Source organism: Myotis myotis, unplaced genomic scaffold, assembly GCF_014108235.1.
Source record: "Myotis myotis isolate mMyoMyo1 unplaced genomic scaffold, mMyoMyo1.p scaffold_m19_p_3, whole genome shotgun sequence".
Taxonomy (NCBI): domain Eukaryota; kingdom Metazoa; phylum Chordata; class Mammalia; order Chiroptera; family Vespertilionidae; genus Myotis; species Myotis myotis.
The window spans coordinates 34,913,274-34,932,895 of NW_023416335.1; the positions used below are offsets into that span (position 1 = coordinate 34,913,274).

The window sequence follows — 19,622 nt, forward strand, 5'->3', positions numbered from 1 at the left end:
GTGGAAAGGGTGATGCGAGAGACAGGAGGATCCTCCAGGAACTGGCAGCCAGCCAGGCAGAGCTAATGGCAGCCCACCCACACAAGATAAGGCAGGCGGTAGAGTCTGACAGCTGAGAAAGAGCACTCCTGGGACAGAAACTGCACCAACAGTGAGTGTCAATCACTGTCACCTCTAAGAGAACGGATGGTTCAGGGTTTTCCCAGCAGCTCAATCCCACATTAGAGGGACATCATCCCTGGGCCCCCAGCAGCTGGGACATTTGACTCCACCCATGCCTCTGCTTGGCGGCCCACTCCGCTGCCTACAGCTCATGCCTACTCCAGTTGTGCAGAAGGTTAATTTTCTGTGTTAAATTGTTCTGTAAATGCTGCTTTCACTTGTGACCAGTAAATTCAGTTGCCACCAGCTTGGATAGTTGTCATCACCTTGACATCGGTATTCTAAAGCCTTGATACTCAAAGTGTGGTCCCTAGATTAGCATTATCACCCTCAACTCTGAGCTTGTCAGAAATGCAGACATCTGGGGCCCACCCCAGACCTCCAGCATCAGAATCTGCATTTTAACAAGACCCCCAGGGGATTTGTGTGCACAGAGTTTTGGGAAACTCTATTCTAAGGTATTTCTCTAAATCTCCACTAAGCCAAACTGAGTTTCAGCATTTCCAGTTATCAGCTGGGTAATCATGAGTAAAAGAATATATTTCTTCAACCCTTAAGTCCTCATCTGTAAAAGAAGGATGCTAATCCTACTAAATTTAAGATGATTCAATCGACTAATAAATTGGAATTTTTCCTATAAATTGTGAATCATGATTAAAATATTGTTTTATTCTTATGTTGCATCCTCACTAACTGATTATACCATAAACACCTAAGAACAGAAACTCCTCCTCTATCTCTTTTTTATCTTCTTTATACACCAAATGCAGTGTTCTGCCCATAATGAGGTAGACTATTTGACATTTACAAAAATCAACTTCCCTTGGAATCTCCAACTGCCTCCCCTCTTCAAAAAACAATTCTAATTTCAATTCCCGACTCCAAGCACTAAGAGCTCCTGTCACTTTGACCTAATCCTCTGAGGTTCATCCCTCTAAATAATTGTGTTGTCACTATCTCTAAAGCACTTTGTTACTATGGCAATGCATACATAATTGGGTGTGTGAGTAATTGAAGGCGGCTCTCCTGGTCAGCTGCCCTCCCACCAGACAATACAGAAAACATTCCTCCCACATGCTACTCTCCCTTAGGTTTGCATCAAGGCCCTGAAAGTTTCTTGACCTTACATATTCTTCATGAACACTACAGACCAGTAGGAGCAGACATTGATATACTAAGAAAACTATTGGGGGAGGAAGTTGTAGGTCTCAAGTTTCCGTTCAGGGTCTGACACTGACGCTATTTTGTAATTTAACTTGGCACAGGGTGCTGGACGTTTTAGGATCCACCGCCCACCCCCTTTCCTAAAAGGAAATGAGTGGATAACATGCCTTCCCATGGCTTAACCCCTCCAATGTTCTGTAATATCCGAGTGTCACATAACTGAAATTATTTAACAAACCTTCCCAGCATTAAACATTAACACAGCTCTTTTTATATGGCACGGTTCATTACCATGCCGATAAATGATTAATTATAATTCTCTGTCTGGGCCAATAATTTGGCAGGACTTTTATGATTCATAATATGTGCTGTGTTGTAATGTTACCTCTCGAAACTGACATACTGGCATTTATTGTTTTTTATTGCCTCTCTGAGGTGGCTTTAGAAAGAGACACCAAATGACACGTTTAGAAAGGGTTTAAAAGTTTGACGTGCTTGCAGTAGGCACTACTTACCCAGCGAGGAGCAGAGGATTGGTGTTTCTGTGGATGTCTGTGACCATTTGAGCCAAAACCCAGCGATGAATAATTCAACGAGATGTTTGGCCACAGCAACAGTTTGCAACGGTTCGTCCTGTGTGGTACCTGCCAGCAATTTCAATGCCATTCTAAGTGTGGTCCTGAGCACCGTCTTGACCATCCTATTGGCTATGGTGATGTTCTCCATGGGATGCAATGTAGACATCAAGAAATTCCTGGGGCACATAAGGCGGCCGTGGGGCATATGTATTGGCTTCCTCTGTCAGTTTGGAATCATGCCCCTCGTGGGATTCATCCTGTCGGTGGCCTTTGACATCCTCCCCATCCAGGCCGTAGTGGTGCTGATCATGGGATGCTGCCCCGGAGGAACTGCTTCCAATATCTTGGCCTATTGGGTCGATGGCGACATGGACCTGAGGTAAGCTATCTAAACCTCCACCTACTGCAGTCACATTGAATTAGTCTTTCAGGAACCTATGGCAGCGTGAGTATCCATCTGTTCTGCCACTAAATTAAGGCGCAACTGGGGGAATTAACAGAAGAGAATAAATGCATGTATTCACCTTCCTGAACAGCTGAGATTACATATTGTACTTTATGGGTTACATTTTCTGTTTTGTTTTTTCAATCTAACTCAGTTAACAAGGCATTGGATAATTGATGTTTATCTTTGGGAAAGATTCAAAGTTTTTCAAGAAAAGAAATCTTTTCCAAGCCCTACAAGCGGCAGCTAAGAATGTTTTCCTTGTCAGTATCAAAAAGGAAAATGACAAAAACCATCTTTATTTGTGGCAATGAGGAGCTCTAGGTGTGACTGTGAAATCAGATTGTTCATTAAACATTAGGACCTATGATGAGACAATAGTTAACTCCACCAAACACAGCTAGTTCTTTGGACAAGCTTTTTCTTCATATAAAGACCAAGAAATAGTTTGTACATTTGTTTTACTTCTACTGGTAGTTTAAAAAACCTACAACAGCTTCTTTTTTTAAATATTATGCTTACCTTACTATAAAATAAAAAGAAAATGGTCTCTCTGCTTCCCAGAGAGTAATCTACATTGCAATGTTTTCCCAATTCATCCTGCACTAGTCTGAACTAGCACTAGGGAAAAAAAACTAATAGAAATAAGATGAAGCATTAATGTGATGAGACTGAAAATCTTAATGCTACAAGTCGAATAGGCAAATGTCTTTTTCCTTACCTCACAATCCCTTATTTCCTGTGAAAGGTATGCATTTCTGCAAACCAGCCAGGTGTTAACGTAATGTGTGCTTATTAAACACTGTACACTAGCAATCAGCTCTGGTAATCACCACATACCATACTCAGAAGAGAGAAGCTCAAGGTGTAGAAATGCAAAATGTAAAACAATTCCAGATTGATCCAGTGTCTAGTGAGCAACTGGGAACAGCCATCACATCTCAGCTAGAGCTAATTTTGCCATGAGCTTTAGAGAAACCATTATATACCAAATTATATACCTTCACAATACATATTCTTCACACAAGGAAATACTGTATCTTCCCTGCAATAGAGTTTTATTAAGGAAAGCCCTGTAAAAAACAAAGGATGGCAAGTGCTGTTCCACCATATAGCAATAAGGTTTTTTAGACTTCAGTTTGATCTGACCTGGACATAGGCAAATAGGTGAGAATTCCAAAAGGCAGTTGATGCAAGTGAACTAAATTGAATATGGGCTTTGACGTCCACTAAACAGCTTTGACATAAAGTTGCTGGCCCTTGAAGAACAGAGGTTTGAACTGTGCAGATCCACTTGCACGTGGATTCTTTTCAGTAAATACTGTAAATGTATTTTCTCTCTTTTATTATTTTCTTAGTAACATTTTCCTTTAGCTTACTTTATTGTAAAAATACACTATTATACATATAACAGACAAAATATGTGTTAATTGACTGTTTTTGCTATCAGTGAGGCTTCGGGTCAACAGTGTAGTTAGCTTGTGTCTATTGGAAGTTAAGTTTTTTTGTAAGTCAAAAGCTATTAGTGGATTTTCTGCTGTTTCAGTGCCCCTAAAACTAGCAGTTGTTCAAGGGTCAGTATATTTATAACTTTTTAACAAAATAGAAGAGTCTTTTACCTCAACATAATTCCACACAGGTGATCATTTTGTAAGATAGGTAGTCTCTTCTACTGGCTAAAACTATAAGACCCTAAACTAAAAACTCCAAGTTACACTTTTCTGTGATTTAAGGAAATCTTATTTCTCTTGATACAGGAGATGACTTATAATCTAGTCTACACTGCATAACAATTCCAATAAGAAGCAATAATATTAAGAAATAAGAACCAAGAGCAGAATTTGAAACCTTATCCTTCAGCAAGTTAGCATAATCTTTAAAGTGAGAGGGATGGCACTGAAAATTTTCATTTTCATTCTAGAAAGTGTGCACTCCACAGATCCCCCCTCCCCATCTTCAAAATAATACCAACACTTCTCCAGTCCCATAGCAACCTCTCTAGCAATTTCACCCGTATAGAACGCAAGCAAGACCCAGTAAAAAATTTTGCACACCCAAAACAAATCCCACTTAATCTCATAAACATTTCTCACACAGAACCTACTTCCTCTCCTAACACTCCAGCGTGCTATTTCCAAGCCCAGAAGATGAGAAACAAGATGTAGGGAGGGGGGCATAGACTGGCAGGCCTGAATCCCACAGCAGCAGGTGGCCCGGAAAGTTTGACCTCAAGAGAAAAAACCAGCATGCCTCCAGAGGAAAGAGGATACCTCACTATGCACAGCAGCCTCTGCATGGCTTATTTTAGAGACAAACACAATCACATACAAGACATGCATTTTAGCGGAGCACAAATGTTCCTCACTATGACCCATTATCATTACAAGAAGGTATGTTGCTATGTAAGATGATGACATTATACATTGCATATGTTAGGGGAACACTGTTCAAATGTTTCTTTAAAGTCAATTAAGAGAATGATAGTCCGCGATTGGGAAACAGTTTTCCAGCACTTTTCATTCTTCTGAAGTGAGCACTGGGTCACTAAAGTCTTCTGATAATTCATTTAGATACAATCCTATCTACCATTTATATTTCTAATTCTGTTCTCTTGGAACTTTACCAACTCCATTTCCACCTGAACTCTAGCAAGGGCAGCCATATGAGTGTTTACACCAACAGGTCTCTGCACTGGTTGGACAGATACCACACAGTCCAGCAAAACACCCCCACCTGGCTTTCCCTTTCCTGGATGTGGTTGCCTGGAGGAAAAACCAGATCTTTCCCACACCCTATCATCTCTTCCAAACCTGGGCGACCGTTGTATTTTGAAATTTCTAGTGACAAAAATAAGGAAAGAAAAACAACACACAACAACCACAAAATACACACATACACAAAATATCAAAAATAACAGACTTTGCTCATTATATCCTTGCTCATTGAAGTATAGCAAGCGATATTTCATCTCCTTCTCTGACTCCTTCTCCAGCCTTGAAAGTTGTGGGAATCTGATCAGTGCACAGGTATTTTCACCTGTTCTACCTGTCCAGTGGGTGTATTATGCACAAATAGTTTCAGGGAGAAATAAAGGTGACATTTCAGGTGTATCTGCTGAGTCCCAGGCCCACAGTTCAAGGGCCACCAAGACATCCCACCTTCTGTGTCTGCTCTATCCTCAGAGAGTCCCCACTTTCAAATCTCTCCTTTCTTAGCAATGGTCTCACTACACCATGCAAGGACTTTCCCTTATCACTTTCCTTTCATATCCTTTCTTCAGTTTCCCCCAATTTTCAGCTGCCATGTACTTTCTACACTCCTTTTTATTATTTCCTAGATTTTAGTTTCTAGATTTTCCTACCACATCCTTGGTTTTATGGCCAAATATTGTTCCATTGTTCATCTTTCTCCTATTGTAGTTGTTCAAGATCCCTTTCCCTTCAGTTTATCATAAATTTAACTCCCATTTCAACTGCATAAATGTCCAGCTCCTAAGAACTAATCCAACACTGTTTCTTTTTTCCTTTATTTTTCCTCAAAGTAACCAAGCTTTGTTCCTCTCATTTAGCATCTAATTCTATTTTACTAGCTAATATTTGCTAGGCACATGCAGCATACGTACTCTACATACATTGTTGTATTTAATCCTCAAAATATTCCTCTGAGGTCAGTACTACTATCTTCTGCATGTGATAGATGACAAAATTAAGGCTCATACCTTTGATCAAGGTCACAGAGTCAGTGCATGTCAGAGTCAAAATTTTAATCCAGACCTGTCCACTTACCCCTGTCCAGATTCTTATCCTTTGCTCGACATTATTTCTATAACTTACGACATCTCCATTTTCTAGCACTACCTATACACACACTCTTTGATCTTTAAAACTTGGTGTTTTACTTCTAATATGATTAAAATATTTTGCATTCTAATCACTGACTTCACCAAATTCCTCAACATTCACTGAATTCTCATTTATTGCTCTTATTTGCAATAATAATAATAATAATAATAATAATAATAATTCTCCCTGGTGGTGAATAGAGCTAAAGCCACGAATTAAAGACAAGCAATTTTTTTTTCTTACATTTTCTCTCATTCCAACATAAGTTCATGGTATTATTTCTATTGTTGACAACTATGCTCTTTATAGGACTTCACATATTTTTCTTATGAAATGATATTTTTCTTTTACTAATGAATTCCCCCTATATTGCTTCTTTCACCTCATTTTGAGTGGTTTGATGGTGTTCTCATATGAGTTCAAATGGTATCGACTTGCAGCTACCTCTTCTCTCGTCTCCTCCCACACCTCACTGCCAAGATGTCCCATGAAAGCTAAACCATGTCCTTTTCCAGCTCCTGTCCTATCCCTCCTGTGGCCTTTAAGAAACTGCTCTCGCCAAACTCACAACCATGATACAACTTCATATGTTGTCTTAGGAAAAACTTAGAACTAAAGCTTTCACAGGGAAATTTAAAAGAAAAACAAGGAGAGAAACAAACTTCCTTCTAAAAGTCATTCTCTGTTTAAAACAAAAACTCCTCAGGCTTCTCTTCACGGTGATCCAGGTAGTGAGCACTGCCCAGCTCCACCTCCACATTTCTGTCCTCTCCTTGAGAGAAAGCACACGGATACACTGGAATCAAAGTTACTTATGGGATAGTCTTAAATCCATTCTAACTGATTTTTAAAAATAGAAGATAAAAAGAGAATGGCATAAAAAGTGAGGAAGGTTGGGAGAGAGGGGAAAATAACAACCCCAGTACTTTAATTCTAAATAGGACAAAGTACAATTTATAACAAATTCAGTTAGTGTGCTGTAGGCCACTGCCTTTGCATCATATTCTGTATCTAAATTAACTTGTCACAATAATCAATTGAACTTCTTAGAAATAGTTCACATATACTCTAGTATTGATTATTGTTGCACTATTTTAGCTCTACTAAGACAAGTATTTTTGCCTAAATTCTTTTTTTAAATAAATCTTTATTGTTGAAAGTATTACATATGTCCCTCTTTTCCTCCATTTCCCTCTTCCCTCTATTTCTCGCCCCCCCCCGTCACCCCAAGTCTTCACCACCCTATTGTCTGTGTCTATGGGTTATGCATATATGCATATGGGTTTATTGGGATTTTCCTAAATTCTTTAAAACACTGTTTAAGTGAGGTCATTCCTGGTCTTTTATTTTTTTTTTTAATGATTATTAAAGAAGTTAAGTACCCTGGTAAATGTTGTCCCCACCCTTTATTTTGCCAAAACTGTGCTAAGTTAGATGCATTGAAACTAAATTCCTCATCTTCAGCTGTTTTCCTTAGCATTGTGTAGGGTGGTTTGTATCTGTTGTTCTTTTGGAGGGGGAGGCAGGTGGTGTAAATAATTTAGCATCTTCCTCCAAGTACACATATATAGTTTTAAGAATTTATTGTTCTGATAGCCTCAATGCTACAATTATTGTAGAAAGAGCCTATCAGAAAAATCTCTCTGATTTTCTGACTTGGAATTATGCTACAACATAGCACACACTATGACTAGATATATAATAACACCATCTAGCTTTTAATGAGCACCTTGCATTATTCTAAGTATTGGATTCACTGGCTCAGTCAATTCTCATAGTCTGTGAGGTGGCAGTGATTAGGATTTTCATTTTACAAAAAGAAAATGGTCAAAGAGAAGTAAATGATCCAAACTCACATAGTAAGTGGCCATGCCTGCTTCTAAACCAGGCAGTGTCTGTCTTTAGTGTCTGGCCCAGCTATTTAAGGCACTGTTCCCTGAGCAAAAAAATGTACCCCTATATACAAGGGCACTTTAATGGGAGCAGGAAGACCCATTCCCCAAAAGCCTCTTTTCCACCAACCGTCACAGTGCTGAAAATTACATCTCTCCACATTAATCCTTCCAGGTCAAAAGCCAAAATCTGCTCACTTAGCCAGTTCCACTCACTCAAACACATGCTGTCAGGAGGAGTGTACCAGGTGCTTGTTCTTCTCAATACACATTTGGTAATTTCTTAGCAGAAATAGAATCCAGGCCTCCCCTGTCTGCTTGTATGTTTCTTTGTTTTGGGGTTTTGTTTTGTTTTGTTTTGTTTTGTTTTGTTTTGTTTTGTTTTGTTTTGTTTGGGGAGGGGGGGTCAGCTTCTCTTCTTTACTCAAGATTTGAGCATTTAGAGCAATAATTTTCTCTAAGGAACTACCTCTCTTGGACATGCATTCTGCCCTAAGGGCCCAGGGAACCCCATCTCATCCCAACACAGACAGACATGGAGGAGCCCCTAATGTCTCTTCCATATAAAAGTGTGTTTGCTGTTCTCTGATTGGAGGTTCAAGGGTGGCATGGCCTAGCACCTTGGATCTTGTTTAATAATGAATTTAATAATGAGTGGCCATTAACTATCTTGTCTGGTTCTTGAGAACCAACAGGGAGGGAGGAATGGCACAAGACAAAGGAGGAAGACACCAATTACGGATCTCACCGTTTTGCCTGAGGCTGAACCCTGCAATTGCTGGGGCGGTGTGTATTTCTCTCCATCAGACTGAATGGTGCGCTGGTTGAGACAATCTTTTGTAGGACTATCTAAGCATGAAACAACCTCTCCCCTGGAAAACTCAGGTGGACATATCAACCTGCCCGTTTCCTTTCAGCGTCAGCATGACCACATGCTCCACGCTGCTGGCCCTGGGAATGATGCCGCTGTGCCTCTTAATCTATACCAAAATGTGGGTCGACTCGGGGACGATCATAATTCCCTATGATAACATAGGTAAGTCATTGCTCTGCAAGATCTCTGAATATTTTTCTCCTCCTTTCTGCTTACCCCTGGCTGGGTTCTCAGGCCAGGCTCAGACCCAGCTGGTGTTTGCCTCTGGCACCAACAGCAGTTTGTGACCATTTAGGATTTCATTGCAAGCCACCCCTGCTTTTGAATTAGAGTGGCAGAATCTAAATTCCAAACCATGGCACCATGGGAGAAACTCGCTTGTTCCTCCATTGAAATCACAGGGAGAGGGGCCAATTTAAAGGGTCCTCTGGCACAGCTGTCTGGGCCTGAGGAGGCCAAGTTGCTATACTTTCCTTAACTCACAACACAACTAGCTCGTGACAAGCGTTTGCTCCCAGACACTTAGACTGAAGAAATACAAAAATCATTCCACCAATGATTTAAAAATAGGGCACCTAGTAAGCAATCACAAGTGTGGCAATAGGAAACTACCAGATAAAACATATTATTTATAACACTTAACTGTGAGCCACATGTTGATTCAAAAGTTGATTTACTGGCACAGTCTGTGTGTCATGCCCCAAGAAGTTAAATCTTCTGTCTCCACTCATTTCAACTCCTAGATATTCACCCTCATCTCAATGGAGCTATTTTTTCTGTTTTGGGGACAATAAATGATGGTGGAAGGCTAAGTTTTTGATGTAACATGGTATCAAGAACAAGATGGTTCCTGGTCCACCAACACGGGGCATTTCCCATAGAACTATCATCATAGAAGATGAGATGTAGGGGAAATAGTACATTGGTATCAGTCACCAGGTACATTGCATGCTAGTCTATTTTCAGCTGACCTTGGAGACAAATGTCTCCCTGATGGGCTGCCTCAAAGAGGTACATAGGTGTCCCATTGAAGGGAGCATGTAAACAAAGGCTAAATAGTGACACACCAGGATGTTTGTAAAAAGGATTCCTATTGGCATGGAAAGCTGGACTGGATGGCACCTAAAATCCCTTCCATTTCTAAGGAAGATTGTTTTCTGTGATAAACCATGATTTAAAGCTCTACACAAGTGATTTGGGATAAATTTTGAAACTATAATTGGGAACAATATGTATTATAATATTTTCAGATAGTCTCTTCTCTCTCCACTTTTACCATGGCCATTAGAAAAGAAAAAGGATTTTTTTATTTTAAAAAGTAGTCCGCCTTGACACACCATGTTCAGTATAGGATTTCCCTACAAGGTCCTTCTAGTGACCCCTTGGGAATTCCTCCATATCAGACATCATATCCTGTTGCAATAGGTTTTAGAATGACCCTCTATAGCCACCTATCTATGCTCATGCTGCTGAGCTCAGCCTGCTCCCTTAGAGTTCACCTTCTTTAAAATTAAAGAATGCAGTTTGCTTGAGTGGTATACATTGTAGGCCTCTCAAAGGGTTTGTCTGTGAAATGAAGAGCTTTAATCCTATAACTCATTATTTAAGAAAAAAATTAAGCTTTAAAATATTTTCTTAGTATGAATTTCCTGGAAAATGCCCTATAGCAGTGATGGCGAATATTTTGAGCTCGGCGAGTCAGCATTTTGAAAAACCCTAGCTTAACTCTGGTGCCATGTCACATATAGAAATTTTTTGATATTTGCAACCATAGTAAAACAAAGACTTATATTTTTGATATTTATTTTATATATTTAAATGCCATTTAACAAAGAAAAATCAACCAAAAAAATGAGTTCGTGTGCCACCTCTGACACGCGTGTCATAGGTTCACCATCACTGCCCTATAGCAATGTGCGTAATTCTAACTATGGTGTGAATGACGTATATCACATCCTTTAATGTGAGTACATTTTGAAAGGAAGAGAAAGTAAGAAAGAGTGAGTAGTTATTTACTTCATCAAAGAAGAAGTAAAATGAAAAAAAAGGAAGAATATAGAAAATAGAAGAAAAAAGAGAAAAAATTTTAAATGAGAGTTTGAAAAGCAGATACTAACTCTGCCTACTCTCCATTCTGCTAAGCCTATTTCCAACCTAACCTTCTTGATATTGGTTTTTCTAATCCTTTAATGTAGAAAACAAACAACCTAATTCCTTCAAAAGATGTTATTGCTACTTTTTAGATGAGGACGTTAAGGTTCATGGTAACTGTTTCATTTGTCCAAGGTGACCAGGGAGCTGGAAATAGCCCCCTGGTCTGCTCTCCACTCTGCTCTGTGGGCAAGGTTGATTCCCACAGGCTCCTTGCAGTGCTCCCTCACGGTGCTCACGATGCTTTGAGGAATTCAATAAGCACCCGCTGAGCCCCTTCAGATGATGACATCTGGGTGGAGGAGGAGGCAGCTCGTACAGCTGATTCCACTGAAAACACACTGCAGTAAAAGTTGTCATTCTACTCCTCTCTCCCCTACATTTGAGAGTATCCAGTACCGTGAACTGTACATCTATTTCACCACCCAATTCTCACAATACAGTGTGAGACAGACAACGTTTTACCCATTTCGCAAACAGGGGAACCACGGTTCGGAGGGCTTATTGATTTTCACAGTTGCCACAATTTGCAAATAAGGCTCACCTCTGAGACTATACGGGTCCAAGTTGCACCACATGCCTCCATCTACCATTCTCTTTTTTCTTTCTACCTCTCCTTCCTCCTGTATCTGCTGTGTAAACTGATTAAAGACCAAGTTATGGTTCTAAGAGGGTAGCTGTAAGCCAATGAATAGACAGACATTTGACAGAAAGCACAAGCATATGAGGAATAAGGAAAATAAACAGAGAATGGGAGAAGAAAATAGAAGGAGCTATAGTACGCTGAGGAGTAAAGAGTTGGGACAACCCACCTCTGCAAGTAGGAGCCACACACTCTCAGTGTGAAAGGCTAAGAGTGCCTTTTCCAATCACCTTCAAATCCTGCAAAAATTTTATCCTGGCTTTGGATGGTCAGGAGAGGAAGTCTGTCTTGGATTTCGGCAGGTGGTCCCAGAGAGATAAAGAGGGCTCAAATACAGGAGTGGGCTGCCTTTGCACAGATCTGACACACGAAATACATTACCAAGACCTAACCACACACATTCTAAGCACAGTATTTGCACCTAGTTTTAAGCTACCACAGTACAAAGAATACATATTAAGATGTTTTAATTCAAGGCCTACAAACTTCACACAATTTAGGGAATAGTCTGGAGACCCAAGACAGGAGAGGAAGGTTCCGCCCAAAATAGCAGGATGAAAGGATCCCTGATGGGGATTTTTCTGAGGGTTCTTACTAGTATAACTATAAATGATCCTTTTTACATATCTATTGTTCCATCATTTTTTCCTTACCCTCCTTGTCATCTTATTTTTTTTGTCCTGCTCTTGGTATCTTTGGCCACCAAAGGCTATAAAAATTATGATTTTATCATTATTATATTCATTTTAAAGTCATATTTACAGACCTGGAATGTAGAATTTGTTTTTCAGTCCTAGTTCAATCTATGTTAGTACTAAGCAACATCTACTTTCAGAATTTCATTATTCAATTCCGCTTTCTCTTACTGATTTAAAAGGATGTTTAAAAAAGAAACAGCCCATGAGAAGTTAGAAATTGTTGATGCTCTATTATATAAAAGCAGCTATTGAATAAATGAGTGTTAAATAATATGGAGAAACAACCACATGTCACGAGAACAGCAGTGAATTTAACACGGTGAATATGAAGTATGACTCTTTTATTTGGCTGGGTGAGCATGTTCCTGCAAAGAATATAATTGTTTGAGAGGTGACCAAATACATTATCTCACAGAAAAGTTAAAGCATGCTTTTCAATCTATTCTCTCACCTCTCGTCTATAGATTTGAATAACCAAAGTCAGCCTTAACCAGAAGTCATTAGCCCACCGAAGGCCTGGAGAAGTTTGAGCTTTTCCTTTTATTTCTACTACCATGAAGGAACAGACAGATATAAAACATGATCTATGTCTCTCTGAGAACACACACACACACACACACACACACACACACACACACACACACACACTGAAAAGGTATTTTCCCAGAATATAAGGATCCAAACATCAAATAAGGCAAGATTCTGACCAACTGAAACCAAAATATAGTGATTGGAAGTATAAGGAACGCTTAAAAATTAACCTGAGATTTAGGGAAAGGATTTATATCAATATTATCCATTCTTTTCAGTAATATTAAATTAGGTACTGATGTGAATAAGGAAGGAGTGTGTGTTTGTTTTTTCTGCTTTGTGTTCTCAAGAAGGAGAGTCATATATTACCCAAGCTTTTTACAGGCTACTTACTCTTTTGTTTTCCTCTTTCCTTGTGCTCTGTCCTGTTGATCAAATTGCTCTTCTGTCATTTTCAGGTACGTCTTTGGTGGCTCTTGTTGTTCCTGTTTCCATTGGAATGTTTGTTAATCACAAATGGCCCCAGAAAGCCAAGATCATACTTAAGGTAAGTGGCCCATGCTATAGGCTGCACAGTCAATTGCTCCACAGTTGAAATGATAGGTCTTTCCAGCTATACAATGGGTTTCTCATTATAGTATAAACCTAATCCTAGAGGGACAAGCATTAACATTATTAGCCATGCAGTCCACTCTTCTAGAATGTCCTTCTCCACTCTATCCATGGGGCAAATTTTTATTCACCCTTTGGAATAATCAACTCAAACATCATCTCTTGGTTTTACTATACTCTGTACTCCCACAGCACTTTGCTCTTATCTCTCTTATGTGGATTTGTTTTATAAAATATATCTATACTGTGGTCTTAAAATATAAATCATATCTTTCTTATCTCTGTATCCATATGGTAGTTTTGTGCCTGGTAATTAGTAGGTGATACTAATTTGTAACCATTCATTTCCCTACACCAACTATATTCTAGCTAGATGATATGGATATGGATAAGATAAAGATGCTATAGATATAGGTATAGATGACATAGATATATAAACATAGATATAGACAAAGCCATAGCCCATTGATCAGAAAGCATAATAAGTTAGTTGGTATTCTTTGCTTCTCTGGTCAAAAAAAGTTCTAAAATCCACTTTTATCAATGTGAAAGGGGAAAAACAATAACAACAGTGGCTTTTGTTTACATATGCCTTTAATTATATGCCTTTAACTTTTATAGAGTTTTATATCCATTTTCTTATTATTGTAACAATAATAAAACGTAATCAGGGCAAAATTTTATCCTCAATTACAGATAAAGAAACTAAGACTCAGAGAGGTTTCATGACTTATCAAAACAATGAGAGCAGGAAGAGTGGACTCTAGAAGCCAAGTCTTCTACTTTTTATTGAGTGTGTTTTCCTCATCTCTGACAGGGATAATTTGCAAGCTAGTACATCTTCCTCAGGCTAACCAAGCATGGACGCTTTATTTTCCAAAAATTTTTATTTTCCAAAAATTAAAATGTGGGACAAGCACCAACATTCTTGGTGGGCTGACCATGGCCATCAGGTGAGGAGACACTGAGAGGTAACTTCATTATCACAGTTGATGGGTCTGTTTGTGTCTTTCTTCCAGATTGGATCCATCACAGGTGCAGTCCTTATCGTGCTCATAGCTGTGGTGGGAGGAATACTGTACCAATCTGCCTGGATCATCGCTCCCAAACTGTGGATTGTAGGAACAATATTTCCTGTGGCCGGTTACTCACTAGGGTTTTTTCTGGCTAGGATAGCTGGTCAGCCCTGGCACAGGTATGGTATTTTGGTAAAGCTAACTGGGGTATTTTTTCTGTAATAGCTTTTGTATTAGTTTGCTAGTGTGGCTATAACTAAGTACCCCAATTAGACTCGATTAAACAACAGAAATGCATTGTCTTACAGTCTGGAGGCTAGAAATAAAAAAAAAAAAAATGTGTGGCAGCCTTAGTTCCTTCTGAGGGATGTGAGGGGGGATCGATCCCAGACATTTTCCTCTTGGCTTGTGGATTGCCATCTTCTCCCGTTTCTCCTCGCATGGTCTTCCTTCAATGCATGTCTCTGTGTCCAAATTTCCCCCTTTCATAAGGACACCAGTCCCATTGGATTAGGGTGCACCCTAATCACCTTATCTTAACTAATTATATCTACAATGACCTGATTTCCAAATAAGGTCACATTTGAGAGAATACAATTCAACCTGTGACAGCTATAAATATGGATGACAAATTCAAAATTTTTCACTTTTAATAACATTTACCCTATTTCTAAATTTTTCATTCTAAATTGATTCATTCATTCCTAAATTATGCAAGTCTCCCAAAAAGAAAATACTGACTGCCTCTCTTTTACTGAAATTCTTCTGGGCCATGCCCTGGACCATGCAGGTTGAGCTCTTCCATTGTCTTGCATCCTTATTCTCCAAGCAAAGCAGACATATATACATATATATGTACTTATTCTCATTATATTTGTTTGTAATGTAATATGACAACAAAGCAAAGCAAAACAGAAGAATAGAAACATATATTCTCCTACCGTTCTTTCAGATGCCGCACAGTTGCTTTGGAAACAGGGATGCAGAACACTCAGCTGTGTTCTACCGTGGTCCAGCTCTCCTTCACCTTTGAGGAGCTCAACCAGGTGTTTACCTTCCCACTCATCTACAGCATCTTCCAGCTCGTCTTTGCAGCAATATTCTTGGGAGGTAAGCAATAATGTTAATCACGTTTCATTCAGATATTCATTAAGAAATCCTGGAGTTACTCATATAGCATTTTTTAAAATAACCTTTTTCTGGCAATGAACTATATAAATTAAATTAAACACCTTCTTTCCTGGTAGTGAAAAAGAGAATGGGTGGGGAAAGCCAGTCATAATATTATCAGGACTTCCCAACTGCTGATGAAATAATTGTAATTTTACCCAAAGGTTCTGGTAAGGATTATTTTGAAGTGTAAAGTAATGGAGATCGATGCTCTCCATTGAGTCTTTTCCTCAGTAGCTAGGGAGGCATGTCAACCTGTTAGAACAATTTTATTGTGTCCCTGTCTACATGCTTCCAGGAACCCTGGACTGGAAGCATGTCTTTATATGCTTTGTAAATATAGGATATTTATCAGAAAAGTTCAGGACCAACCTAAGGAGATATTGATATTGACATAATAAGATCTTTGAAGCAGGACATTGTCTCTCTTAGCTGTGTATCATAACAGTGGTTAATGTTTACTGAGCACTTACTATTCTCCTAGCAGTGGTCGGCATACTGCGGCTCGCGAGCCACATGCGGTTCTTTGGCCCATTGAGTGTGGCTCTTCCACAAAATACCGACTTCTGCACATGGGCCATGAAGTTTCAATCGCACTGTACGTGCATACCCGCACATGGTATTTTGTGGAAGAGCCACACTCAAGGTGCCAAAGAGCCGCATGTAGCTCACAAGCCACAGTTTGCCAGCCACTGTCCTAGGGCCATGGAAGGCACTTTACTATTCTATCCCATTTAATGTTCACAATTGCCCTATCAAGTAGACAATATTGTTATACCACTTATAAGTATGAGGTACTGGAATTTGAAAGTAAATAAAACCTTCTCTTCCCCTGTGAACTTTGAAACCAATTAAGATGTAGAAAAAAATCAGATATTTAGATAATAAAATAGCACTTTTATTACAGATAAAACAATTAGAAAATATGGCTCAAAACTGTGATCAAATGGGCTTGTTTATACTGCCCCTTTCCACTGCCTCACACATGTGCCATAACACACATAAACTGCAGGTGTCCTCTTGCAAGGCAGTCTGTCCAAGTGAAACAGATCTCAAAAATATGCTGAGAAATGGCTATCACCAGGGACTAACAGCTCCGTGGAAGATAGGAAGGCTGATCACCAATCAGCCACCCCCTCCTATGGGAAGGAATGAATGAAGGCTGGGAGAGATGGAATGTTATTCCAGCTCAAGTCCCACACAAACCATGAGATCAAGGTCTTGGACATTACCCCTTTGCATGTAACATAATTATTGAGGACTAGCACAATAACTGGGAGATGGTAGGTACGGAATCAATGTTTTCTGCTATTGTTGTTGGTGAGTACCACCTTATAAGTCATGAGCAAGTACCCTGTACAATTGTATGCTAGGTCTGCCTGAAGTGCAGTCCTTCCTCTTACTATGAGCATCCATGGAACTAGAATGGTGCTTGCTCTCTAAGTAGCCTCCAGCCTACAGAATGTGCAAACTGCTTTTTGAGTCATAGCTTATAATCCAAAGTAAGTTTGTAGCTAATTATTATAAAATTTTCTTAACCTCCCATGTGTTTTTTCTAGTTTATTTGACATATAAGAAATGTTATGGGAAAAACCGTCAGGAATTTTCCGAGAGCAAAAGCAATGAAACAGTCTCCGAGTCATCGCTCTATAAGGTGAATGAAGGATTTCAAGCACATGAAAAGTAGACACCATATGGACAAAAAAGAAGAATTCTAAAGAACTATAACAATATTTTAAAATATTTGTTTCGCTGGGACATTTGGCAAGAAAAAAAGTGAAAATTTTAATTTCAACTGAATCTATATATTTATTGGTTTGGGTACCAAGTAACTGGTGGTCCAAATCTTTAATGTGACAAATATTTATATGTAAATAAATATTTTGTGTCTTTGAAATATGCCAAAAACAATATCTTCAAACCTCGGCTAAACCTGATAACACTGAGAACCTCATAACTCCTGAACTGAATTCTTACCCAGAATCTCATAACTCAGAGATGAGCACCTGACTTTTTGTATGTTATAACAGATCCACCGAATTATTACTATGGTGATTAAGATTTTCTCCAGTATTTATGATTGTAAAAAGATTGAAATGAACATCTTCCACTGACATATTATTATTTTGAAAAATGTTGCAACCTATTTTTATAACTGTGCATTGTAACATGGGCAAATATCTCACTTCCTGTATTTAAAAATAAAGAGATTGTCACTTTTCTAAGTGACAATACAAAATCAAAAGTAAGAGAAATGAGTTACTAAATAGAATTCAGTAACCAAATTAGAATCATGACCATACTCATCAGTGATATTGTACACCCATTAGACATTTTCCTTAAAAATGGCTTGAATTTAGCAAAGTATTCTGTAAGCCCTGGAGAAGGACTTCTTCAAGGTTTGCCTGCATGAGGCAGGTCCACATTGGCTAATATGACAGCTATTTGATTTTACGAAGCTCCACAGTAGGCATCAGGGAGCGGGGAGGTGGCAAGATGCACAAAGACAGTAGAAATATTGGAAGAAACATCACCACTCCAGTGGGTAAATTCAATTCAATGGGAGATAATGGCTAATACATGGAAAAGCACAAATAACAGAAACCCATTTGAAGGCATAACTAGAGCCAAGTATATGTGCAGAAGGAAATAGCAATAAGAATAATGAAGTCGGTGGGCCATGGGGGAAGTGAGTACTAAACAGTATTTGAGAGAAAAAGAGGACATGCCCAAGGCCCAGAAGTAGGAAGGGCATTGCCCGGTGAGTACCTTGAATGCCGTGAGTGGTGTAACGTGAGGAAGCCAGGAGGATTTGCTCAAGGGCAGCAGGCTATTATGGCAAGAGGGAAACCCTGGCTGAATGTTGGGTTCTCAATTATAGTGTCTAATTTAATTTCCCTCATTCAGCAGCAAGATGCGGGCACATTCTTAACTCAGTTCTATTTTCCATTTAGACATTTTTTGCTGCCTCATTGACTCCCTTTCAAATGTTTTGGATCCAAAGGGCCTTTTGCATTTAGATACTGTGAGTTCAGATATGCTGGTGCACCTCAGTATTATAGGCACATGGATATTAACTCTTAATTTGCTTTTCAATGGGGGGGGGGGATTCTGCTTGGTAATCTTGTAATGTTTCTACCTTTTTATACAAGATGCACATTTCCAAATGAATAAGACCTGTATATTTTTCCATCATTAGACAATCTCAAGGGACTAGGAACTCTTATTAAAGGAGTAGAGGCCCGATGCATGAAATTTGTGCAAGAGTAGGCCTTCCTTCCCCTTGGCTGCCGGCACTGGCTTCCCTCTCGCACTCGGGACCCAGGCTTCCCTCACAGCCCTGGCTTCATCCGGAAGGTCTTCCGGAAGGATGTCTGGAAGGATGTCCAGTCTAATTAGCATATTGCGCTTTTATTATTATAGATAGTAAGGAAAAGGTGGTACAGATTTTCTTATAAGGGAGTATCAAAGAAGGTGCTTCCAAAAGTGCAAAAAGAAGACTTTCAGTCTATCTGTGAAGTACCTTCTACACTTCTCTCATCAAATAGACAACAGGCAGGTGCACTAAAGACACACTGTGAATTCATATCATAATTCCCACACACCCATAGTCCAGGGCCTGGATGCCAGCAGCTGCAGCAAGCAGGTTTTTCCTCCCTGTTGATCAAGATATGTGAGTGTGACAGAACTTGGCTTTCTTACATGATGTGGTGTCTTGAGTTGTGCTTTTTTTCCCTAATGTGCTGGAGGGAAGAAAAATAGCTGAGCTTTTTAAAATGACAGCTCTCTATTTTTAAATGACTTTGAAAAGCTGAATAAATTATGTATTTTATTGCCTCTGTGA

General features: G+C 39.2%; 1 protein-coding gene across 1 annotated transcript; it reads left to right on the plus strand.

Moving 5' to 3' along the window:
- Positions 1 to 1,746: 1,746 nt before the first annotated feature.
- SLC10A2 (solute carrier family 10 member 2) lies at positions 1,747 to 19,112 on the plus strand. The gene is made up of 6 exons (XM_036300087.1): positions 1,747 to 2,283; positions 9,001 to 9,119; positions 13,439 to 13,527; positions 14,612 to 14,787; positions 15,561 to 15,718; positions 17,338 to 19,112. Exons 1-6 carry the CDS (start codon positions 1,907 to 1,909, stop codon positions 17,463 to 17,465), a joined length of 1,047 nt encoding a protein of 348 aa, XP_036155980.1. The 5' UTR covers positions 1,747 to 1,906; the 3' UTR covers positions 17,466 to 19,112.
- The last annotated feature ends 510 nt before the right edge of the window (positions 19,113 to 19,622 follow it).